This window comes from Eptesicus fuscus, chromosome 5, assembly GCF_027574615.1.
Source record: "Eptesicus fuscus isolate TK198812 chromosome 5, DD_ASM_mEF_20220401, whole genome shotgun sequence".
Classification (NCBI taxonomy): Eukaryota; Metazoa; Chordata; class Mammalia; order Chiroptera; family Vespertilionidae; genus Eptesicus; species Eptesicus fuscus.
In genome coordinates, this window is record NC_072477.1 from 53,473,001 (window position 1) to 53,498,452 (window position 25,452).

General features: G+C 39.5%; 1 protein-coding gene across 5 annotated transcripts in view; it reads left to right on the forward strand.

Annotated features, from left to right (window-relative positions):
- Window positions 1-22,321, forward strand: part of NEDD4 (NEDD4 E3 ubiquitin protein ligase) — a 118,684-nt gene extending 96,363 nt beyond the window's left edge. For all 5 annotated transcript variants that reach the window (XM_008143175.3, XM_008143171.3, XM_054716208.1 and 2 more), the window contains 16 exons: window positions 728-931; window positions 3,062-3,142; window positions 3,371-3,425; window positions 3,519-3,577; window positions 4,638-4,703; window positions 8,375-8,604; window positions 9,521-9,642; window positions 9,768-9,838; window positions 11,736-11,831; window positions 12,169-12,242; window positions 12,526-12,586; window positions 14,863-14,922; window positions 15,005-15,112; window positions 15,748-15,844; window positions 18,925-18,997; window positions 19,450-22,321. In XM_008143175.3, the coding sequence (XP_008141397.1) occupies window positions 728-931; window positions 3,062-3,142; window positions 3,371-3,425; window positions 3,519-3,577; window positions 4,638-4,703; window positions 8,375-8,604; window positions 9,521-9,642; window positions 9,768-9,838; window positions 11,736-11,831; window positions 12,169-12,242; window positions 12,526-12,586; window positions 14,863-14,922; window positions 15,005-15,112; window positions 15,748-15,844; window positions 18,925-18,997; window positions 19,450-19,552 (1,560 nt within the window). In that variant the 3' untranslated portion in view covers window positions 19,553-22,321. The remainder of the gene's footprint in view (window positions 1-727; window positions 932-3,061; window positions 3,143-3,370; window positions 3,426-3,518; window positions 3,578-4,637; window positions 4,704-8,374; window positions 8,605-9,520; window positions 9,643-9,767; window positions 9,839-11,735; window positions 11,832-12,168; window positions 12,243-12,525; window positions 12,587-14,862; window positions 14,923-15,004; window positions 15,113-15,747; window positions 15,845-18,924; window positions 18,998-19,449) is intronic.
- The last annotated feature ends 3,131 nt before the right edge of the window (window positions 22,322-25,452 follow it).

Consider the following 25,452-nt stretch of genomic DNA (forward strand, 5'->3'; position numbering starts at 1 on the left):
AAATAAAATTTTACAGATAAAAGAAATTTGTTTTTAGCCAAACACATGGTCCTACTCCCCAGAGAGAAACACCTTTTTGAATTTGTTGTGTATTCTACCCTATTTTATATACTTACAGAGTTAAACAATGCAAAAAACTATTTATGTCCGTGTGTTTCAAATTTTGCAAAGATGTTGTGTTGTATAATTCTGAATCTTTTTTTGCTCAACATTGTTTTAAAACCCCATCCTTTTTTTTAAATAAAGAGATCCAGTGTATTTCTTTTAACTACTGCCTAATATTTCATCAGATGACTATATTTCAATTAGCCATTTCTATAGTGGATATTTGCCATTCATTTTTGTCTATCCAGCATTTGAACCCACCTCTATATATGTAGAATTCCCCACCTATGAGTCTTTGGGGTGAGCAAAGACAGCTTCCTGCAGTTGCACTGTGGCTTCTCTTGCAGCTAGGGCACAGCTTCCTTAGTCACGTGCATCAGCAACAACTTCGTTAACCAGCATCTTACTGCTCAAGAATTAGCTGAGAAATGAAAATTTATTTTTAAAACAAAAAAAAACAAACACAACAAAGTTTAACAGAACACTTTATTTTAAAAATGAGCCTCCAATGTTTAGGCTTATTTACAAGTGTATATTCTGCCTGCAGGTTGTTACCTTTTTAACCACAGCTATTTGTGTATCCTCTATAAAACATTACAACATGATTTAATTAATGTGCTAGGCCACAGTGGAGACCAGTCAGCTGCCAGCAAGCCAGAGTTTTTCTGCAAGCCCTCAACCACAGGTCCCCACAAGTGATTCGGCTCAGCAGGTGACTCAGCCGTCTGAGATGGAGCAAGGGTTCCTTCCTAAAGGCTGGGAAGTCCGGCATGCACCAAACGGGAGGCCTTTCTTTATTGACCACAACACCAAAACCACCACCTGGGTAACTTTAATACTCTCCAATAAATTTATAACAACAACAATAGTAATCTCTTATATATAGTTCTTTGTAATCTTTTTAAATGTACTAGTACATTAATATAACCTTCATTGTCTAGTAGTCGTTTAAAGATATGATGAATTCATAATAGTATTGTCTATTCAAGATATGTTTATGACTATTTTTAGTATTTGGGGGTATTGTCCTATAGATACATTTACTTCCTATATCCAGTTTTAAACTCACTAGTCATAAATGCTTGGAAAGATACTTAGTAATACCTTTGTAGTTCCAAAGTACTTTTGAATCCCGGGTCCGGGTGAGGCCACGCGCCCCTGGGTCTGGGAGAGGCCACGCGCCCCTGGGTATGGGAGAGGCCACGTGCCCCTGGACCCAGGTGTGGCTGGCTCCCTAGGCCCGGGTGAGGCCACGCGCCCCTGGGTCCGGGTGAGACCACGCGCCACTGGACCCGGATGAGGCTGGGTCCCTGGGCCCGGGTGAGGCCATGTGCCCCTGGGTCCGGGTGAGGCCTTGCGCCCCTGGGTACGGGTGGAGCCGGATCCTGGGTCCGGGTGAGGCCGTGTGCCCCGGATCCATCCGGGTGAGGCTGGGTCCCGGGCCCGGGTGAGGCCGCGCGCCCCTTGGGTCTGGGTGAGGCCACGTGCCCCTTAGTCCGGGTGAAGCTGTGCCCCTGGGTCCGGCCGAGACCAAACCAGAGGGAGTCGGACCTCCGTTACCACCATTTGTCCACCATCCAGAGCTGAGGGGTCAGTGCTGACATGTACACATAAGGAACTGGTGGACATTGAAATTGGGTCTCAAAAGAACTGTTGGTCCAGAAAGAAACTCACTATAGACTGATTCATTTGCCTGTCAGCATAACTATTATTGCTCGTCTCACATTCAGTTCTTATAAGTATATATCTAGTGACATATGATCTCGCTCATCTAGGGGAAATGATGAACAACATAGACTGAGGAACAAGAACAGAACCAGAAACAAGGAGGCATCGATCGGACTATCGGGCCTCATAGGGAGGATAGAGGAGGGTGGGGGGAGGGGGGGAGTTCAACCAAAGGACTTGTGTGCATGCATATGAGCCTATCCAACGGTTAAGTTCAACAGGGGGTTGGGGCATGCGTGGGGAGGGGGGTGGGATGGGAATGGGGGGATGAGGACAAATATGTGACACCTTAATCAATAAAGAAATGAAAAAAACAAACAAAGTACTTTTGAATCCATACCTCACTTAATATTTAAAAAACAACAACTTGTAAGGCTAAGTAGAATAAATATTTTATCTTAAGACAAGGGCTTAAAGTTATTTAGCCATTGGTTCACCACTAATAGAAAAATTACTGAAAATTAGCAACAAAATAAATAGATTTGATTAATTTATTTTAAAGACCAATGTACCTAAAAAAACTAAAATAATTTAATAAATTATTTAATAAAATATTAAAATAATAGTTTAAATAAATTGAAGTTCTCTTTTTCAATAATTGGGTTGATTTTAATAACCTACTTGAGCGATTGCCATCCTGTCTTTAAAATATATTAATAAATCAACACGTTAACAGGTGCCAAAAAGCATGTTCAGGGCTTCAGAAGTAACAAGTAGTCCAGTTTACGTCCCACTCTTTCACCCAATTTTATTTAGAGAAGAGTACTATGTAGCCCTAAGGAATGGGGCAAAATACTCCGAATGGTTTCTTTGAGAGATGATGAGTTAACACAGATTCGACTCTGAAATCTGAGAACTGAATACTGTAGCCTGGAAATGATACTAGATCTTACATGGAGAAACTATTATTTCTCAGATTAAGCAAATGAAATAAAAGAATAGTTTAAGTCTGGCTGGCGTGGTTCAGTGGTTAAGCGTCAGCTTATCAGGAGGTCACGGTTTCAATTCCCTGTCGGGGCACATGCGTGGGTGGAGGCAGCTGATCAATGATTCTCTCATCATTGAAGTTTCTATCTCTCCCTCCCTTTCCCTTCCTCTCTGAAATCAATAAAAACATATTTTAAAAGATAATAATTTAAATATTCATTGGTATTAGAAAACATAGTATCGGATTGACTTTCATGATTTTAAAATTATACTGTTTTCTTCATTTATTCTACCAAAAAAGGAAGATCCAAGACTGAAAATTCCAGCTCATCTGAGAGGAAAGACATCACTAGATTCTTCCAATGACCTTGGACCTTTACCTGTAAGTTTATAGAGCTGCTACCAATCTAACTTGGCCGAATTAAATACTTTGTATTTTAGAATACAGTAGTAGTTTTTTTAACAGCTATAAGTAATATTATTAAAGTATTGATGCCTTCTATTAAGAATGAAATATGCAAATTAAATTAATCATATAACCAATGGTATTTTTCTACCCATACATCTAAAACCTTTTTGTAAAATAATTGAAATACATTCTTCATTATAGCCAGGATGGGAAGAAAGAACTCACACAGATGGAAGAATCTTCTACATAAATCACAGTATGTGCAATGAGATTTTTCATTACATTATTTCATAATATTGACTTTTGTGCATAAGAATGAAGAATCTCTTTTTTTTCTCTCTCTCTTCAGATATAAAAAGAACGCAATGGGAAGATCCTCGGTTGCAGAATGTAGCAATAACTGGACCAGTAAGTTTCTTCGTATCAGTATGTTCTGATGGGATTGTCCTCTCACCTGTCTCTTTAAGGATGAATGGTCAAGTGCATAACCCTACAGGCATTGAGAGGAAAGCATATTTGCCTTTCTCTCCTCTGTCCCCACCCCGACTCCAGTTCTCAGATATTTCAAAAAAGCATATAAGAGTATATCCATCTCCTGCACAATAGCTTTGGGAAGGACTAGTAAGCCAGACAGTCAAAATGCTAAGGCAGTGGGCTGCTGTGCTCAGGCTCATACTTGCCATTGTCTGAAAAAGAATGTCAGGCCACAGCAGATCAGAGAGGAATCTAGAGTGTACAGGTGAGGAAGCAGACAGTGCCCTGTCCACTCTGGGGCTGCATCTTGAACTTTTTGGTCAAAATTATTGTAGATATAAGAGATATAGATAAAGATATAGATATAGATATATGATACACTCATATTTAAATATTGCCATGTATGATGTTTATACTACTATTGAGTTGGGTTAATAATAGGAAAATTATTATCTTTTATATAGTAAATTTTCCATTTTTTAGTTATTCAGATTTTAATTGTTTTTAATTCACAAAAATAAGTACAATTAAAGATACAGTTCTTTTAGATTACTCTTTAGTCTCCATGTTTGGTCGTTTAAAATAATGGATAAAAAAGGCAACTCCTCAACGTTCAAGGAAAAAGTACATTTTTCAAATTGTTCCCTTAATGGAGAAATCACTTTGAAAGTCTCTTTAGAAATGGAAATTTTCATTTCTAATATTTCTCTTCTTGGAAGAAATTTCCTGTTTCTGGCATGTTGAATTTCAAGAATATTGAATGATGAAAATTACAGCCATAAGAATTGCTAAATACAATTTTATCTTAAACAGAGAAATTTAAAATGTTTTAAGTTTTATATTTGTTTTTCTTTAAATTAAACTTTTCTTTCCAAATATTCTCTTTTAATGCCTTTAACTTATGTTCGTAAAATACCGAGAGAGGAACTTTTAAAATTGTTCCAAAATAAAACAACCTAAACCTTCTTTATTTTTCCAAAAATTTCAACTCAAGGCAGTGCCCTACTCCAGGGATTACAAAAGAAAGTATGAGTTCTTCCGAAGAAAGTTGAAGAAGCAGGTTAGTGATACTTACAATGAGTTTTTAAGAATGAATATTATGTACACTGAGGTAATGGGAAATGCTTTTTTAAATGGATGAAGGAGATACAAAAAAAAAAAGAAAAGAAAAGAAAAGAATAAGAGAATTTGTTCTATATTTGTAACAATTTTAACTAGTTTCCTATAGGAAAAGGATGGTTATTTTTTATATACCTTTAGAGACCACAATTATTTTATGTCTTTATTTTTCAAGATATCCTGTAATCTAGAAAAGTAATATTAAAAGTTTGCTTTTAAAGAACTCTAATGTCGTTTCCTAGAGGGGTTTGTGGGGCTTGGGCTTTGTAGAATCTGAGCAAGAGTAGCTCTGGAGATTATTTCCTCCTGGTCTTTGACTGTGTAGGACTCTGGATTCCTTTCCTGCTTTGACCATTATTTTCCAGTGATAGTCATTCATTCTCTACAGTTTCAAATATAACATACTGTATAATTTGAAAGTACAACTGTGGTTGGAATAGTGCTCTTGTTGCTTGTATCCTTGTACTTATCACATCTGTTCATTACACTTCTTTTCATCACCAAAATTTTAATATGTTTGGAATTAAACTCATTATCTACCCATCTATTTCATTTCTATTGGTAATGACCATATTTTTAATACCTTTCAAATTTGCTCACCCTTTTCCCCTTTCCCTGCAGTTTAGGAATACTACCAGTAGGTGGCTATATTGGGTTACATTTTCTTGCATTCTAAGCCAGAAGCCTGCTTTTGCACATTCAAGATCCAAAATTTAATAAAAATGAAATATAATAGTTGTTTAGTGCAGCTACTGTTTGCTTAAATAAAATCCTAAAATATCAGCACTTTTTAAACTCATCTTCAATAAAAACTGTTAAAATTGCTTTAGAAATTTGTTTTCTACTTCTTAAAATTCTTTGGGATTTTAAGTTTTTGTTGGTTTATTTGCCTGGTAAATATTTTCAGTCTTAATGAAAAATGCTGGTGAAATAGTAGGACTAACTTCTCCTTTTGTCACCCTGAACACTTGTAAACATGTTACGATATCTAATTGTTTAAGTCTTCCCAGGCAGCAGGAGATATGGAACAAGGCTTTCATAAACAGATCACAGAACACAGAACTTATAATGAAAGCAGTAATACTTATTGAGCTCTCACTGTATACTGGGCAGTCTTCTTAGCAAGTTAAATGTATTATTCATATTATCTACAATAACTCTATAAGGAAGGGATGTTTTTGAAATGAATAAAAGTACTTTTAATAATGCATGAGATAATTAAATCATAATGGGGTTTGAAAATCCATGCAACTAAATAACAATAGGTATAGAATTAAGTGAAAACACATTCATGAATATTTACAGCCTTCTACTCTGCCTAAGAAAAGGTAACAGTAATGGGTTCAACATCAAATTTATAAATTAGAATAAAAAAAAGAGAATATACTTAAATCATTTAAAGTTTCAAAAAAACAACAATAAATGAGAGAAGTGGTTTTTAAAATTGTGAAATTAAATCTGTTTTAAATTACTTTGTGAGGAATAAAGACATCTCCTAAAGAAAAAAACACACAAAGCACAAACAACTCTTATAAATGTAAGAGGGCTAAAATGACATTTACATCAGCAATTAACATATGAGAGAAAATTAAAAACTACTATAGCCGAAACTGGTTTGGCTCAGTGGATAGAGCGTCGGTCTGCGGACTGAAAGGTCCCATGTTTGATTCTGGTCAAGGGCATGTACATTGGTTGGGGGCACATCCCTGGTGGGGGGTGTGCAGGAGGCAGCTGGTCGATGTTTCTCTCTTATCGATGTTTCTAGCTCTCTATCCCTCTCCCTTCCTCTCTGTGGAAAATCAATAAAAATATATTTTAAAAAAAAACTACTATAAACTTTTAGATTTGAAGACTTATTTGAAATAATCAATTTAGACAAATTCCTAGAAAAACATCACTTTCTAAAATTGACCCAGGATATCAGTTAAACTTGAATATTTCTGGGAAAAGGTTTTTTTAATATAATTTTTTTTTTTCAATTACAATTGCCGTACAATATTATATTTGTTTTAGATGTATATCCCAGTGATTAGACATTATGTAACTTACTAAGTGATCATCCTAATAAATCTTGTACCCATTTGACACCATACATAGTTTTTAGAATATTATTGACTATATTTTCTATGCTGTACTTTATATTCTCATGACTATTCTGTAACTACCAATTTATACTTCTTAATCCCTTCACCTTTTCACCCATCCCCCAACGTCCCTCCCATCTGGTCCCTCCCATTCTCTGTTCTGAGTCTATTTCTGTTCTGCTTGTTCATCTATTTTGTTTTTAGATTCAGTTGTTGATAGGCATGTATTTATTGCCATTTTATTGTTCATATTTTCTCCTCCTCCTCCTTCTCCTCCTCCTTCTCCTTCTCCTCCTCCTCCTCCTCCTCCTCCTCCTTCTCTTCCTCCTCCTCCTCCTCCTTCCCCCTCCTCCTCCTTCTCCTTCAAAAAGACCCTTTAACATTTCATGTAGGACTGGTTTGGTGGTGATAAACTCCTTTAAATGTTTCTTGTCTGGGAAGCTCCCTATATGCCAGAGAGGGACTGTTATCACATTTTACAGGTGAGGAAACTGAGGCACTGAGAGATTAGATAATGTGATCAAGTTCCATGGTTGTTAGTGGCAAAGCTCCAGAGTCCATGTTCTTAACCATCAATGACATATATTGGTGATTAAGAGAGAAAATTTGTGAGAAAATTATCCACATTGCAACAAAAGGTATATAAAGAGATAAACACATGAGTGAACGGTAAGAGACAAGGTGTCATTCCCGAAGCATGGCACAGAAGGCTAAGAATCTGAACCCTTCCCCCCCCCCCCCCCCCCCGCCCCCGCACCTCCCCTGTTTAACAAAAAATCGCAGGCATGATTTAAACCATGAAATCCATATCTGCACACATCACTCCAAAAGAGCAAAACACCAAGACAGAGATAAAAATATTAAAAGCCAATGCTACAAAGCCTTGAGCTACCTTTAAGCTTGACCTCTGCCTTGTCCTTTACAATGTAGCACATACTTTAAGAGCTGAGACCCAAGAGCTAAGCCTTTCTTAACTTCTGTCTTCAGTTTCTTCATCCATAAAACGGAGATAATAATAGTAGCTTCTTCATGGTGCTGTTATGGGGAGTAATTGCATTAACCCATTAAAATGTGGGGAACAGTGCCTCTCACAGTCTGTAAATATTGGTACCTATTAAAGAGTGAATGAGACAGACTCCAAGGAGGAATGGTGGGAGCAGGAAAAATCCCTGAACTGACAGGCAGGTAGCAAGTAGCAGGCAGCAGCTACATAGTAGGTCACAAGTGGGTCTTCATTGGAACTTAATATGCAAAGGACTATTCCTGAAACACCTTCACCTGAGCGTTACTGCCACCATCGGTAGCTTCTTCTTCGGATACAAAAATCAGAAGTCTGTGTTATTAAGTGATTAGAGAAAACGCATGAATTCTATCACGCCATAGAGGAAATATTCCTAGTCATGCTTTCCCTGAAAAAGGGTCTTGGCACAAGGTAGAACACAATGAATTGTATAATTTTCTTGAGAGAGAAATTTGCCGTTGAGCTGAATTGATTTAAACCAGAAGTCTCTCTTCTCTGGGCTTTCAGAATGACATTCCAAACAAGTTAGAGATGAAACTTCGCCGAGCAACTGTTCTCGAGGACTCTTACAGGAGGATTATGGGTGTCAAGAGAGCGGACTTCCTCAAGGCTCGACTGTGGATTGAGTTTGATGGTGAAAAAGGATTAGATTACGGAGGAGTCGCCAGAGAGTGGTTCTTCCTGATCTCGAAGGAAATGTTTAACCCTTATTACGGGTTGTTTGAATATTCTGCTACGTAAGCACCTTTACAGTGACCGTATACAGACAAAGACATCACTGTCCTAAAAGTAACAGAGTTGTATGGTGCAAGGAAAGTATGTGGTTCACTGTGCCAGCAGGAAGAGGATCACTAATGTTGTTTCAAAAATAACTTTTTAAATTGTGGTAAAATACACTTAACATAAAATTTACCATTTGAACCATTTTAAAGTGAGTGTACAGTTCATGGCATTAAGTACTCTCACACCGTTGTGCAAGCATCAGCACCATCCACCTCTAGAACTTTGCCATCATCCCGAACTGCAACTCCGTACCCATTAAACGCTAACCCTCCCAGGCCCTGGCAGCCTCCATTTTACGTTCTGTCTATGTGTGTGAATGTGTCAACTTTAGGCACCTCATATATGTGGAATCATACAGCTTTGTCTTTTTGTGACTGACTTAATTCATTAGCATAATGTCCTCAAAGTTCATCTGTATTGTAGAATGTGTCAGAATGTCCTTCCTTTTGAAGGCTAAATAATATCCCATTATGTTATATAGAGGCCCAGTGAACAAAAGTCGTGCATGGGTAGGGTCACTAGCGGCTGCTGGCTGCCAGCCAGGGCCTTCCTTCATTCCGCGCCACCCCCTGGTGGTCAGCACACATCATAGTGAGTGATCAAACTCCAGAGGGGCCTCTTTGCATATTAGGCTTTTATATATATAGATACCACATTTTGTTTCTCCATTTATCTTTCAATGAACATTTGGGTTATTTCTCCCTTTTGACAGAAATTACTGTTTTGAAAACCATTAAATCCAGAGGTTTAATATGGTTCTAAAAGAGGTAAACAACTCTAAAAAGAGAGTGATAATTTGTAATTATTGGTCATATTAAAATTTTTATGTGAAATATAGAGAGGAGCATTTAAATGTGGTTGTCTTTGCAGGGATAATTACACCCTACAGATAAATCCAAATTCTGGATTGTGTAATGAAGATCACCTCTCCTACTTCAAGTTTATTGGCCGGGTAGCTGGAATGGCAGTTTATCATGGCAAACTGTTGGATGGTTAGTATTCAGCTTAAACCTTTCTTACATGTAATTATAATTATTATATTATAATGTAATTATAATGTGATGATCTGATTTCTTTCACTTGGTAATCATTTTAAAAATATTTGCTTTCTTGCAAGGTTTTTTCATCCGCCCATTTTACAAGATGATGCTACACAAACCAATAACACTTCATGATATGGAATCAGTGGTATGTCATTTTCACTTACAATATGTAGAGAGAATAATTTAGCGGGCAACTGAATATTTTAAAGAGTTAGCTTTTAAAGATGAAGAAATTAATAGATTATAATGTTCCAAAATATAAATGAACATTTCCCCCAACATTTTATTATGAAAAACTTCTAACATATAATAAGATAAAAAGATTTTACAGTGGACATGTGTGTAGCCACTATCCAGATTCCACTACTGGCTTTTTATCTATACTTACTTATCACATACCTATTCAGCCCTCTATCCATCAATCCATTTTATTTTTCTGATACATTTCAAAGAAAGTTGCAGATATCAGTAAACTTCTCCCTAAATACTTCAATATGCTGAACAACATTTTAATGTATTTCTCACATCAATATTTGAATTGTAATCATTTATCATGCATGGCATATGTTTTCAAAATATCAGTTCAAAAGCAAGACCTTGAGATTAGGCCACTACAAAGAAACAGAAACATAAGGATTAAAGCCCTCACTATAGCCCATGCTGAATAGCCTCAAACACCATGTACACATGGGTTCAAAGACCTCTTCCTCAGTACCAAGTTCACTTTGTATTCCCTTCCTGTGACACAATATCAGTGTGAACAGTATAATTCTTTACAAATCATAAGGTTGTACAGTTACTTGAGTTTGTTAATTGAGATTCTGTATTTGAGGTTATTCTATAACGTGGACCAGGTATAAATAACAGCCTCCCCACTGCTACTTAAACAGTACACACACAGTCTCACAGACCACAGAAAGGTGCTATGTGCTCCTGGATAGCCATGGAAGTTAGGATTCATCTGAAAGCTGCTGTATTGACCTTTAACTGGGTAATAAAATTTTTACCTCCACTACTTCCACACAGAGATTAAGTTATAAACTTTTAAGCAGGCCCCCCTCTATTGATGTATACATTTTTACTCCCACACGTACTAGTCATCCATCTCTATCTATATAAATAAAAGGCTAATATACTAAGTATCCATCCGGGTAATGACATCATGTAGCAACACCCAGCTTCCTCTCCCTAGTGACTAGACTCCTTGCAGTGTCTTTAGCCCAGGAACACGACTTGCTTTATAGCCAGGTGGAAACATTTTACACTTTAACCAAATGTCTGTGAAGCGTTTTCCCATGCCTCATCTCATTTGATCCTCACAGAAGTCCTGGAGTAGGTAGATAGGAGACTCAGTGGAATCCTATTTTTTTTCTCATTAGCCAGGAAACAGAGATTTAGAAAGTTTAGAAACTTGACCCGACTGAAAAGAAGTAAGAAATGGTGGACCTTGAAAATGGCTTCAAGTTTTCTCACTGCACAGAATATAGTCAAACACTGATGCAGTTAAATATTTTACCCTTTGTTCTCCCTGCGTGATCTACAATAATAATCTGCTTTGTGTTGATATTTACTGCTGTGCTGCTGACAATTACCTGAAAGAGAAATTGGGATGCTTCACTGGGCTGGAAAAAGTTTAGCTAAATCAGAAAGCAGGTCTAATTAAGCAAGTTTATTCTATATCTATAAAAGGCTAAGTTGACTGCGCATGCACAATACACATAAAACTCTTGCTGGCGCCAATAGCACACGTGTATTTCAATCTGTCATTGTCGATCATGAATTTGGTTGACACTTCTATTATAGAGAAAGGGTGAATAGTGATATTAAAATATTTCTTCTAATTAATTTCCTTTCAATGTGCATGAATTCGTGCATCGGGCCACTAGTTTATAATACGTGTGAATGTATGGAAAAGGTGTCCAATGACCTTTTCACCTTTGGTCCCATTATTCCTTCAGACTCTCAGTATACTTCCTTTGCAGGTGCAGGTGTCTTCTTTTTATATGTATACAAATGTTAAATATGTAATTTTCCCTATCTAGGATAGTGAATATTACAATTCACTAAGATGGATTCTTGAAAATGATCCAACAGAACTGGACCTCAGGTTTGTCATAGATGAAGAACTTTTTGGACAGGTTTGTAAACTTTGATGAATTAAAATGGTACATGAATTATGACACAAATGTTATAACAAGTTTAGACGTTAAATAATGTGTACACTCAAAACATTTCTGTGCTCTATTTTTAAATTTATTTTCCAGTAACAAAAGCTGTCTCTCAGCAAGAATTTCTGCTTTCTTTGACATTTGACTCATTCCGTATTTATTTTAGTAAAACTAGTATTTTAAGTTTTCTTAGTTTTGAATGGATTTAATTTAAAACACCAGGTTTCTGGTATAACTATAATATGTTTTTTTGTGTGTTTTTTTTTTTCACTAAACTAACATATGAAGGTATCATACTTTATTTTAGACGCATCAGCATGAGTTGAAAGTTGGTGGATCAGAAATAGTTGTCACCAATAAGAACAAAAAGGAATATATTTAGTAAGTATTTCGTTAGTGTTTTGCTATCCTTAGTAAATACTTTGCTGGAAATAATTTTGTACTTCTTTCCATGAAGACTCTATCATTATCTCTCTTTCCCAGTAGCTAGAGTCATGGTGTCACTTTCTCTTTCTTTAACAATGCTGAATCGCCCACTCAGATTCAGGGTTTACCTTGGGCTTAGCTAGTCTTTATTTTGTTTGTTTCTACAAAGGATAAATAGGCCTTGAATTTTTTTTTCTTGATTTGTGTGAAAAAGACAGACTTCTTTTGTTTCTTTTAGCCTTGTAATACAGTGGCGGTTTGTGAATCGAATCCAGAAGCAAATGGCTGCTTTTAAAGAGGTACTCATCTTCTTTTGTTTGCTTTTCTTTAATATCAAAGTATAATCCATAAATTGTAAATATTGGGGCTTCTCATATCTGAGAAAAATTAGCATATGACTTCCCAATTTAATTATATTTTTATATTAACAAAATAATCATTCAAGAGATCCATGCAATAAACCTTGACAGTCCCTCCTCCCGTTGCCCTTACCTTTCCCAGTCCCACTCCTTTCACCTTAAATGACCTTGGTGAACAGAGGAACCAGAGTGCTATGAGAATAGTGGGATACACCATTTGTTTCTTTTCCTGTATGGGATCACACTATACATATTGGTTTGTGACTTGTTTTCTTATCACATATTTATTGGAGATCTTACCATGTCAAGAGATATAGCTGTCATTATTTATGGCTGCATTTTATTCATAATATTAATTCTTAAGTTATTTAAACTTCCCCCCAACTGGTAGACATTTGGGCTATTACCAGGGCATTCATTTCTTAAGCTAACTTAAAATTTCCTGTTAAATATTTTTTACATACTTTTTCATTTATTCAGTATTGAGCACTGTCTGGTGCTACATCAAGCAAAAAGACATAAGCCGTACTATTAGGGAGCAGAGAATCTAAAACTTGAAATGGACAGACGCAAACCTGAAGTGCTAGGGAGGCCCAGAAGAGAGGGAGAGTCCAGAGTGAGGAGCGTGGAGGTGGGTCAGGGAAGGACTAGAGGGATTGGCCAGACACAGAAATGCAGTTCTGAGAGAGCAGCAGTTGAGACCGACTATACACACATTAGACAGCAGACAAGCAATTCCAATACTGGAAAAGAGGATGCAAAAGGTAAAACTAAACCTGGAGAGCTGGCCAAAAACCAGGTTGTGAAGGGCCTGTTTGTTAGTTTTCTCTGAAGTCCAGTGAGAGGAAGGGAAATGGTGTTAAGATGCAATGTACACTTTAGTCAGACCATTCTGGAAATGATGTGCAGTAAATTAGAAGGAGAGGTCTAGTTGGGAAAGAATCCAGGGGAAGAATGGATTAGGAACCAAGAAAGTGGTGCTGTGGGTGCATGTGGATGGTCTTCAGGAGGGGAGATCCACAGCATAGGGTGATTGAAGGATGGGTAATTGGGGTGGCAGTATGGATTTGGGAATCGTCTGTGAATGTGCAGTGGAGCTGTGGACCAGATCAGATGGAAAATTCAAAAGAACAGGAGGGTGAAAGAGGATGGCCACATGTGGAAACCTGGGAACACCAACATTTAAAGGACGGACAGTGAGAAGAGGAGACTTCAAAGGAATTAGCAAAGGCAGACAGAGACATAAGAGCAAAACCATCAACGGCAAAGTTTCAAGAACAAAGATGATTTCAACAATATACTGCAGAGAAGTCAAATAAGACATGGAATCAGAAAGCGCTCATTGGATGTAGCCACAAAGTTGCTTTGACTTTTCCCCAGGACAGCCTCAGGACGCAGTGGCATAGAGGTCAGACTGCAGTGGGTTGAGGGATGGACAGGAGGTGAACAAGTAGATCTGATAACATATAATACTGTCAAGAGCTTGTCTGTGAAGAGAAGAAAGGGGTGTTTGCTCTTTTGTTTTTAACGTAGCTATGGCTGGAGCGCATTTAAATGCATAAAGAGTAAGCTGATAAAGAGAAGGAGGTTTAGTGCGGTGACCTTGAGGAAGCAGGTGAAGTGCAGAGAGGGGGTGGTACCTCTCTCCACTGCAGTGGGAAGGAGGCCATGTGGATGTTGGTGCTGGCTGTACATGGGGAGGTGGAAGGTTGAGTGAATTCCATCCTGCATCATTGCCTCTATGTGTCTCTCAAATAGAAATTATCTCCTGTAAAGAAGGGGTGACATGGAGGAGGGGGAGGCTTGAGGAATACAGGGAAGCTTTAAAATTGCCACTTTGAGGAATCTCTGAGAGAACAGACTAGGGACACATAGCTTCTTGCCAATATTGAAATCTCGGTTGAGTGGAGAGTTGGGTTGTTGTCAGGGCACTCATTTCTTAAGCTAACTTAAAATCTCCTGTTAAGTCTGTATCACATAATTTTTCATTTATTCAGTATTGAGCACTGACTATGTGTCTTGTGCTGTATCAGGCAAAAAGGCATAGCTATCAGGAAGCAGAGAATCTAAAATGTGAAACAGACAGACGCAAGCATGAATGTGTAATGGTGGGATCTATGTGGATGTGGGGTTTCTCCAGAAGCACCCAGGAGCTGAAGTAGAGGATAGCCCATTGACCCTGCTAACCAGGTTTTTAAATCCACTCTTTCTTCTAGGGATTTTTTGAACTAATACCACAGGATCTCATCAAAATTTTTGATGAAAATGAGCTAGAGGTAAGAAACATTTTTACTTTAAAACGGAACTTTGGTGCTCGTTATTTTTCTCATCTACAGTTTGACATTTCTGATTATGTAGCTCCTTATGTGTGGGTTGGGAGATGTCGATGTGAATGACTGGAGGGAACACACCAAGTACAAAAATGGCTACAGCGTCAATCATCAGGTCATCCAGTGGTTTTGGAAGGTAATCAAAAGCTTCTGTTTTCATAAATTACTTTCGATAGATTCGATCATATTTAACTCTACTAGCTACTTTCTCATACATAAAACAGAATATAGACCAGCAAAAAATATCTTTGATTTCGTACTATATACATCTACCTTCTGGGTATGGTCACAACCTCCATCCATATTTATAGATACTAGTAAGTAAGTAAAATGTTCAGAATCTAGCAAATGGCAGTGACAGCTAAGATGGGCACTTAGTTTCTTATTGAAGAAGGGACTCTTCAAGAGAACCTGTAATAAACTGCAGTGTATTGTCTAGGACTCCTACTTGGCTCCTTTAAATGTGATTTTCAGTCGTATGGAGAAATGTGTACACCACTCAATAATATCAATAAGTATCATTTTTAAAAACCATGACTCACTGAGAAGAGATTTTGGTCACTTTATTAGGCTTACTCTCTTATAAGCCTTGGAAACAAAGTTTTCAAGAACGTCGTAAACGACCCATAAACACAAGTTTAACTAAAAGAAACATGCAGATTTACTAAGTGGTCAGTAAGGCTCTAACGAAATTCGGACAGCATACTTTTCGGATAGTTTTGGTACCTTTTTCCCAGTGGAAGTCCTAAATGCTGTTTTTATGTTATTCAGGCTGTTTTAATGATGGATTCAGAAAAAAGAATAAGATTACTTCAGTTCGTCACTGGCACATCTCGAGTGCCTATGAATGGATTTGCCGAACTATATGGTAAGGGTTTTCCATACAGCATTTAAAAATGGGGCAAAGCCAGTTGTCTTTGTCATGGCTGACTAGTCTTCGAGCGCCTATCATTCATACAGACATTTAGCTTAATAAAAAAGGTTGTTAAATGATTTAATTAGATACACTCAAGTAGGCCAAAATATATGTACACCTTCTAATGAGATAGCAAAGGAGAAAACTGGAATATGAAATTGAGTTACTTTTCCTCCTTGAATTTTGAAGTTCTCCTTCCAATACAGAAAAAGCGTTGCCTGTGGTGAGTCTAGGGCAGCATGTCAAGTTCCACAGAATGTTAGTAAGTGTACAACAAACAGCAAAGAGTGTCATAGTAGAATACATACGGGAAAGTACTGGGCTACACAAAGTTAAACTGGTTTCTTTGGGTCTTCTTCAGAGCCTTTACTGTGGGGGGGGGGAAAGCAGATTTTTCCAAGTTATTTGATCATGGAATTCTTCGGGGGGAGGAAGGGGGGGCATGATTTGGAGGGTGGAGAGTCTCATTAGGCTACTATTTCTCAGCCTTGTGGGAAATGGTGGACTGGGGATAAGGATGCACCTATCTCTTGCTAGTTAGAATAACTATTAATTAAGTTTTCTATAAAGTGAAATTCTGTGCTCTTTTTTCTTTTTTTAAATCCTCACCCAAGGATATTTTTCCATTGATTTTTAGAGAGAGTGGAAGGGGGGAGGGAGGGAAGAGAGAGAGAGAAAAACATCGATTTCTCACATTGATTGATTGCCTCCCACGAGCACCCCAACCAGGGCAGAAGATAGACCTGCAACCAAGGTACATGCCCTTTACTGGAATCAAACCCAGGACCCTTTAGTCCACAGGCCAATGCTCTATCCACTGAGCAAAACTGGCCAGGGTTAAAGTGAAATTCTATATAGCCTATCAAACTATTTTCTGGCCTATTAACCTCATAGCTCTAGAGGTTAAAAATAAAAAAGAAGAAGAAGGGAAAAAACGTACTGTTTCTGATATAGAGCACAGCAATTTGTCTCATATCTTAACATAATTGTTTATTGGAATTACATTTATTTGCTTTTAATGATACCAAGCCTGGCCAGATAGCTCAGTTGATTAGAATGTCGTCCCAATACACCAAGGTTGTGGGTTCGATCCCCGGTCAGGGCACATGCAAGAGTCAACCAATGAGTGCATGGATAGGTGGAACAACAAATCAACGTTTCTCTCTCTCTCTCTCTCTCTCTCTCTCTCTCTGTCTGTCTCTCTCTTTCTCTCTCTCTAAATAAATAAAGATATCAAGAAGAATAAATCATTCAGAGAAAGTATTGCCAGGAGTGGAGCCCCACTCAGACCAACAAAGATTAGAATTGTTCAGGGAAGGGGAAGTCAGAGGATGCTGACTGCTGCCGAGGTGGTTGCTAGGCTGACTTTTCCGGGCATGTAGAAAGCTCCTTCGGCCTGATGGGATTGCTAGCCCCTCTGTCTCCTCCTTGGGAAACCTGATCTCCTTGTTAAGCTTCATTAATATTTGCTGGCAGAACCTGTCAAGCTGCTGCCACTTTTTTAGAACAAGCATGTCAAACCCCCGGCCCGTGGGCTGCTTGCCTCGTTTATTTGGCCCATGTTGGCCTTTGAGTTTGACATGCTTGATCTAGAATAACATCCACAGTGAGAAGAATGAGAGGGAGCTTTGCCGCTAGTCAGTGTGCTCATTCCCTGCCTAATTGGATTTCTTGGCATTTGTCTTGCTGGTGTTTTCACCTGACTCCCTTTCCCGCCTCTCCTGCTATGCTGTAGCCATTCAGTAGAGAAAATCATGGCAAACACCCTTTTCATCTCTACCTCCACCTCCCTCTTCTCTGCATCCAGGCCTACAGCCATCCACTGATTTCACAAACTTTGGAATTTGGGGAAAATATCCCCCTCACACAGCCAGAGATGTTAATATTAGAATATAAATTCAAGTTCTTTTGTATTTACAAAGGACGATGTTGCTACAAAATATTAATATTAATATGTGATATCTAGCCAGTGAAAACTATGTTGAGTGTACATAGATTGACTTAGAAGGAGTCTTCCCAATGGATTGTTCAGTTGAGACAAGAGGCTGGGAAATAGATAAGACTTCGTATTCTGGAAAACAAATAATGACAAACGTGCTGAAGTGTTAATAACTGTGAACGTAATTGTGATGTGTGAAAAGCAATGCTTTTTAAAAACAGGATGGAGAAAAGTATGGAAGGTTACATGTTGGGTTGTCAGCATTGATTACCCGGGAGGTGGGAGGAGGTTGAGAATTAGAGGAGGAAGAGCTAAGTGAAAACATCAAAGGAAAAAAGAGTTTATCGAAATATCCAAAATAAAAGGAAAATGTCACATGCCTAACGTGATCACATTCTATTTATTTGCACATGCACAAAAGATTCATGATGGGATGTTTACTCAGATTTAATAGTGGAATCTGAGGTGATTTTAACATCATTATATTTTTCTTGATTTAATTTTTGCAGTAAATTTTGTAATCAGAAAAATTAAAGCTGTTTCCAGTGGGACACCTAAAAAAAAAGAAAATGCTCGTGAAGGAGGCGGTCCACAGACACGCAGGGAGCCCTGGCCGGCGCGGCTCCGTTGGTTGGTGTCCTGTGCACTGAAAGGTTGCCGCTTTGATTCCTGGCCAGGGCACCTGTCTGGCTGTAGGCTCCATCCCTGGTAGGGGGTGTGCAGGGTGCAGCCGATTGATGTTCCACTCTCACATCAGTGTTTCTCCTCCTTCTCCCTTCCTCTCTCTCTCAAAATCAATTTAAAAATCTTTTTTGAAAAGGAGAAAAAAAGAAATGCAGGACTAGGAAACAGCAAAAGCACCTTGGAACATCTCACCCCAGGGGCAGAGTGATTCAGTGGAAAAGGAATCCTCATTTCATGGCTGGGCAATAAAACCTTCAAGCACAGGACAGCCTTCATTTCTTCTGAGTTTAAAAAAACTAGATGCGTTCTCTGTGTGTTTTAAGTTTTGCAGTAGAAAACGTGAGTTGTGAAACGCCTAGGGTTTCCTGTAAAGAGTAAATGAAACCAAAGCAACTCTTCTTTCTGATAGGCTCAAATGGACCACAGTCTTTTACAGTTGAACAGTGGGGTACCCCTGAAAAGCTGCCAAGAGCCCATACGTGGTAAGCAGATTCTTACACGCTGAGAGGACAGGTTCTCAGAGAGCAAAGTTCTTTTGGTACCGAAGGCCCCTCTGTGCTATGGAGAAGGAGAGGGAGGGAAGGGAGGAGGAGAGGGGAAGAGGAGGAGGAGGCAGCAACACCAACCCAAGGTAGGTTGGAGTTTGAAGTCCAGGTAGCTGCACATTGGAGATGCAACATCAACTGTTTACCCTGTGTTGCCTCCGTCGCATGAATGATGGGTCATGCCAAGAGGGTAGAACATTGCCTTCCGGAGGTTAAAGTGACCGAGGAACCCAGACATTTGGAGGTGGGGGCAGAGGACTTTACCAAGAAGTCCTGAGGGGAGTCCATGCCCAGAGCTCAGTCCTGTATCTTCCTTCTCCCCCAGTGATGACATGTCTTTCATCCTCGCTTTGTCTGTCTGTCATAACCAGTGCCTTTCTGTTTTTCAGCTTTAATCGACTGGACTTGCCACCCTATGAATCATTTGAAGAATTATGGGATAAACTTCAGGTGGCAATTGAGAACACTCAGGGTTTTGATGGCGTTGATTAGATTATAAATAACAATCTAGGGTGTTTTACTGCCACGTTTTTATAAGCAACATCTTGACTTAAAATTTTCCGGGGAACTACTAAAACTTAGCCATTGATCCTGCCCAGATATTGGAGAAAATCACATCAATGCATTAGAAGAAATAGTGTGATGACTTTACCAGTATTTCATCCTCTTTAAAAGAATGTGTTGCTTTTACAGTTGTTTCATTCTGTCTTTAGAGTTCACACTCCAGGACCTGAGTCCTTTGTGCCTGAAATAGTGGATGTGTCTTTAACATGTACCTCTTTTCCAGTATTCGCCAGGCAGTCCTTTCTTAAACTACTGAAATGATAACTGTGAAATATGTGTGATGTGTCATGTGTGAAGAGTTTGATGCTTTTTGAGAAGGAAAACCCAACTTTGGAAAAGGAGACTTAAATACTGAGTAAACTACACGATACTGAGTGCTGCCTACAGTTATTTATTCCTCTGTAGCCCTATCTAATACACCTTCCTGCCCAGATTTTTGCAACAGCCATGGAAAGTGTGTTACTATATTTTTAGTCAACTGACTCGCTGGCAATAACAGCAAAAAAATTGTTTACTCCTTCATTTTAAAAGTATTTGGTTTTTGTTAATATGTGGTTTTGCTCAATGAAGTGGTGTATAAGACGTGAAGCGAATTCAGATTTGCAGAGGGTGGAAAGTATTAACGCCGTCCTCTTGCCTCCATATCCTTGTGGTTCATCGGAGTAGTCGTCACTCTCATGTTGTAGTTTAGTTCAAGGAATTCCTTCTTCCCACATTAAACTAAAGCTCCACAAAGCAGTATTTCTAAGTACGTCTCGAAGAACTAAGTTAAATGTATAGTACTTGCCTTTACTAGACATTCTTTCCACTTGCACAATTATGTAGTAACTCTATGTTTACAGGGTTTATTATGTTTACACATTAAGCTAATTCCTGTAGTTGCCTTTTTATATTTTTAGTATGTCACTTTAGTCATAAAACCAAATAATTTGTTAAAAAACAACCAAAGAGTAGCTATAATGCATAATTTGTATTAAATTTATTACCACATTTCTTATGCTTTAAAAAAATATATACTGTTTACTTTGAAAGTGATGATGTTTTACTATAACTCCCAAACTCCTTAGCAAAATGTTACAGGTAGAATCCTACTTGAATCAAATTCAAGTACCTGAAAACCACCTCCATCCGACAAACGTGTATTAAATGTCTGCTGTACACATAGCACTGTGCGAGGCCCTGGGTGAGAGTCGTCGGCTCCCGAGAAATCTAGCTCAGCCCTCATCCACAAGGAACTTACCAGCATGTGAATGCATTTTTAAACCATCATAGGGGTGAGCAGAACAAGGTGAAAGGGAACGTGTCTCAGTGTGCCTGCCAAGTCGTGCGCCAAGACTGTTGGAGTGATGATATAGAAAATGCTCTTGGGAAAAGCTAAACCTGTTTCTCATATGGATCTTGGGGATTTAGGAATAATTGTAAATATCATATAAGTGTTATGAATCCTCTTAAATACATATATGTACATATACTCTGAGAGTTGTAAGAAGTGCTTCTGGCTATGGGTTTAAGTTGGTGGGTGTAATAAGATGGTTACCTGCTGGCGCCTGGTAGAGATCTCGCATGTGACAGTAGCAAAACCACTTTCCAAACAGCTCAGCTTCGGGGAAGGAGCTCGCAGATCACTGCTCTCTGTGTTTCATCTCCACTTGGGCTAACCGGCGTTCTGGCAACATCGGCAGGCAGGTGTAGTCCTTGATGTTATCACTTACCTGCTGTTTAAACTGAAGCAACTTATTCAGCCTCTCTGGGCTCCCCGTTTCGTCACCTCTCAGCTGGGAATCATCATGCCCATCCTCAGTGTCGCGTCAGACCCTTGTTTCGGAGAGCTGTTTTGTGAAGTATTCTGCAATCAGAAGATGCTTTGTGCCGGCCATCGGATTTTGTCAAATCAGGCATGGACACTAACTATACTCCCAAAGAAGACTCTCTAATTCTTTTTTTTTATTATTTAAAAATAAACCGACTGCTAATAAACAAGGAAATAGGAACATCTCTGATACTGAATACATACACACATACATGCATACATATGTTTAACGATGCATGGGCCTTACCATCAGAATCCATTTTCTCCACATCAGCAACGCAATTAACATGGGCCAGTAAATTTTGGAATGTTCTCGTTATGTAGAACTGAATGTGAAAACTATTTTTGTTAAAACAGAATTTTACCACCTGCGTGCTTAAATGTCACTTCTGTAAAATATCATAGCTGATATCAGAGCTTGAGAAAATATAAAGCTTGCTTTTCATCTGATGTTCATTTGGATGATCCTGTAACTCAGATAAGTCAGGGCGTTAATAAGACCAGACTCACCCCACCAGCCCCCAGCTACAGACCATCTTCCCTCTGTCTCCCAGCGGAGGCCCGGCAGTCTGGGAGACACCTGTATCCGGCAGCACAGCCCCTCACCCCAGACAGAACAGCGTCTCTAATGCATCCTATGGCTGGAGAGGGAGTAGGGTCATTTTCTTAAAGCAAGGAGATCATATTTTTCTAGAAATGATAAGCACATAATTTTAGCCTATATTTTCTCTGTAATCAAACAAATTTTAACATAGACATAAAATTGTATTACAAATGCATTTCATCCTCACTGAAAAGTAAATGCTGTTTTCATTATTTATAATACTAAAATTATTCCATATAATTATTAAGTTAAACACAATTCGTTCTGATTCTAAGCCATTTGACCTTGTTTTTAAAAATCTGATATGGTAAATCTATATATATCAAGATTAGTGTATCAAATTTATTGAATACTTTATAAAGTCATTTTTCAAAGATCTTGATGCCTCAAATAAAGTTCTATTCTCATTTAAAAATACTGTGATTCATTTTAAATAGAAATGCCTCCAAGCCAGTGTTCTGGGTGATGTCTCCTGGTCTACTCCTTTGCAGCAGCAACACAGATGGGATTCTCAAGACAACTCTGCTTTTATATCTGATGAACTAACATCCTATCTAATAAAAGAGTAATATGCAAATTAACCATCACTCTGCTACACTCACAAGCCATGCCCACAAGCCACACCCACAAGCCAATCAGGAGCGAGTATGCAAATTAACCCAACCAAGATGGCTGCAGCCACAGAGAGAGCAGGAGGGAGGCTTGGGTTTCCCCAGCGATGGAGAATAAATAAATAAATAAATAAATCCCAACAGAAATGGCTGCCACCACGGAGCGAGCAGAAGGCTTGGCTCCGCTCCAGGCTACAAAGTTTCAATTGTAGAAATAAATTCCAGATACCAGGGCCTCCGCTTGGGTCGTCAGGGGGCATGGCTGACCTGCAAACCACCACAGGCCCCTTGCCCAGGCTGCCCCATGCTCCAAGGGAACCCTGATCCAGGACACCCTTCAGGGCAAACCAGCTGGCCCCCACCCATGCACCAGGCCTCTATCCTATCTAATAAAAGAGTAATATGCAGATCGACCATCACTCCAACACACAATATGGCTGCCCCCATGTGGTCAAAGATCCTACCCCCATGTGGACACAAGATGGCCACCACAAGATGGCCAGCAGGGGAGAGCAGTTGGGAGGGACCAGGCCTGCAAGGGAGGGCAGTTGGGGGTGATTAAGCCTGCAGGGGAGGGCAGTTAAGGGGTGACCAGGCTGGCAGAGGAGGGAAGTTGGGGGCAAACAGGCTGGCAGGGGAGCAGTTAGACATCAATCAGGCTGTCAGGGGAGTGGTTAGGGGGTGATCAGGCTGGCAGGCAGAAGCGGTTAGGGGCAATCAGGAAGGTAGGCAGGTGAGTGGTTGGGAGCCAGCAGTCCTGGATTGTGAGAGGGATGTCTGACTGCCCGTTTAGGCCCGATCCCAATGGGATCGGGCCTAAACGGGCAGTTGGACATCCCTTGAGGGGTCCCAGAATGGAGAGGGTGCAGGCTGGGCTGAGGGACACCCCCCCCCCCCCCGTGCATGAATTTCATGCACCAGGCCTCTAGTCATTATATATTATACACAATTAACCATAGGTAGTTTCCACTTTACTAGCAGGCCATGTTCCAAAAGTCTGATAGTGAAATATCCAGAAGACAAAATAATAAAGTTACAAATGGACTGGATTTCAGGCACGGCCCGCTGGTCATTAAAAAGGCCAGCCTTTAACCTAACGGTTGTTGACAACATTGTTTCTATGAGAAAAGGAGTTCTGAGAGTTAATTCAGAACTGAGGATCTTTGCCTCCTTCGTGTTGGGCACCTGGAAGTTTCCCAGTTAGAAAGGAATCCACTCCCCTCCCTGCGCCAGCCTTTCGTTTCTGCTAAAATCCAGAGATTCCTTGGGACTCAGGCCACTGCCTTCTCTGCTTCCACCCCTCTGGTGCTAACCAGCCCCATCACTGGCTAGCCCACACCATTCATCACCTAAAAATAAAGGGCTTCCGTAGATTTTCGTTTTTGAAAGTTAAAGATTATCACTACATTAGCACGCTGTGTAGGTGCTGCTAGTCTCTTCTCCTGCACTCTGTGCCATGCAGTCCCTCCAGCCCACGCCAGTGTTTCCTTTCTGGTCAACAAATCTGATCAGGTTACTCTACAGTCAAAACACCTCTGGGAGCTCCTCAGAGCCAGAAACATGAAGCAGCCCAAACCTGTTGACATGAAACGCAGTCTGTCCTCAGTTGAATATATGAGTTCCACCTTCCATCATCCTCACTCAGGCACCCCGTGCTCCACCCGAACCAGCCCCTCTCCTGCCCCTAATCATCTCAGAGTGTCCGGTGCCTGCTCTGCCTGACATGCTTTCATCCCTCACTTGAGAAATCACTCCTTTTGGGCCAATGGAAAGAGGCTGTTTGATATACTTATATACTTGCATGAATGGCATTTCAATGGTATTGCAATTCTTTTTTTCACATAATTGACTCCTACACACTTTTGGGTAGCTTGAGAACAAAGACTACTTTGTATACATCTTTTTAATATGTTCGTTTACCAACACATTTGACAAATTGATTATCTGATGAGTACTGTTTATGTATATAATCCATTCAATGCACATGTTCTGAGCACCAATGTCCCCAGCACTGTACAACATGCAGGAAGTTCCGTATTTAGGGGGACATTGGGGTCTAAATAAATACACAGAGAGGGAGCTTGATTGAGATCCTGCTGAGAGCCCGGGTCTGCAGTAAACATTTAAGTATATCCCATTTAATCTTCATGAAAACTTAGCGAGGCAGATTTTATAGGCTCAAGAAGGGCCTATCATTCAATCCTTATGCTCAGGGTCTCTCACCTGAGGCCACACAGCTTGCAAACTCAGTGGATTATGAACTACAACAACAAAAGCTATGGAATCCAACAAATAAATTATTAAGGTGTACTAGTATTTGTTTTCTATTGCTGCATAACAAATTCCGTACTATGAATTTAGCAGCTGAAATTAACACCCACTTTTTTTTTTAATTAATTTCAGAGAGGAAAGGAGAGGGAGAGAGAGAAACATCAATGAGAGAGAATCATTGATCTGCTGCCACCAGCATGCCCCCTACTGAGGATGGAGCCTGCAATCCTGGTATGTGCCCTGATCAGGAAATGAACTGTGATCTCCTGGTTCAGAGGTTGATGCTCAACCACTGAGCCATGCTGGCAGAGCACAACACCCATTTTTTATCTCACAGGTCAGTAGCTTAGTCTACGTGGGCTCAGCTGGATTCTTTGCTATTATCTCACAAGGCCAAAATCAAGTTGTCAACCATTTGGGCTCTTATCTGCTTCCATGATACCTTCGGGTTGTTGACAGAACCCAAATCCTTGTGGCTTAGGTCCCCATTTTTTGGCCAGCTGTCAGCTGGAGCCACTCTAAACTTCTAGAT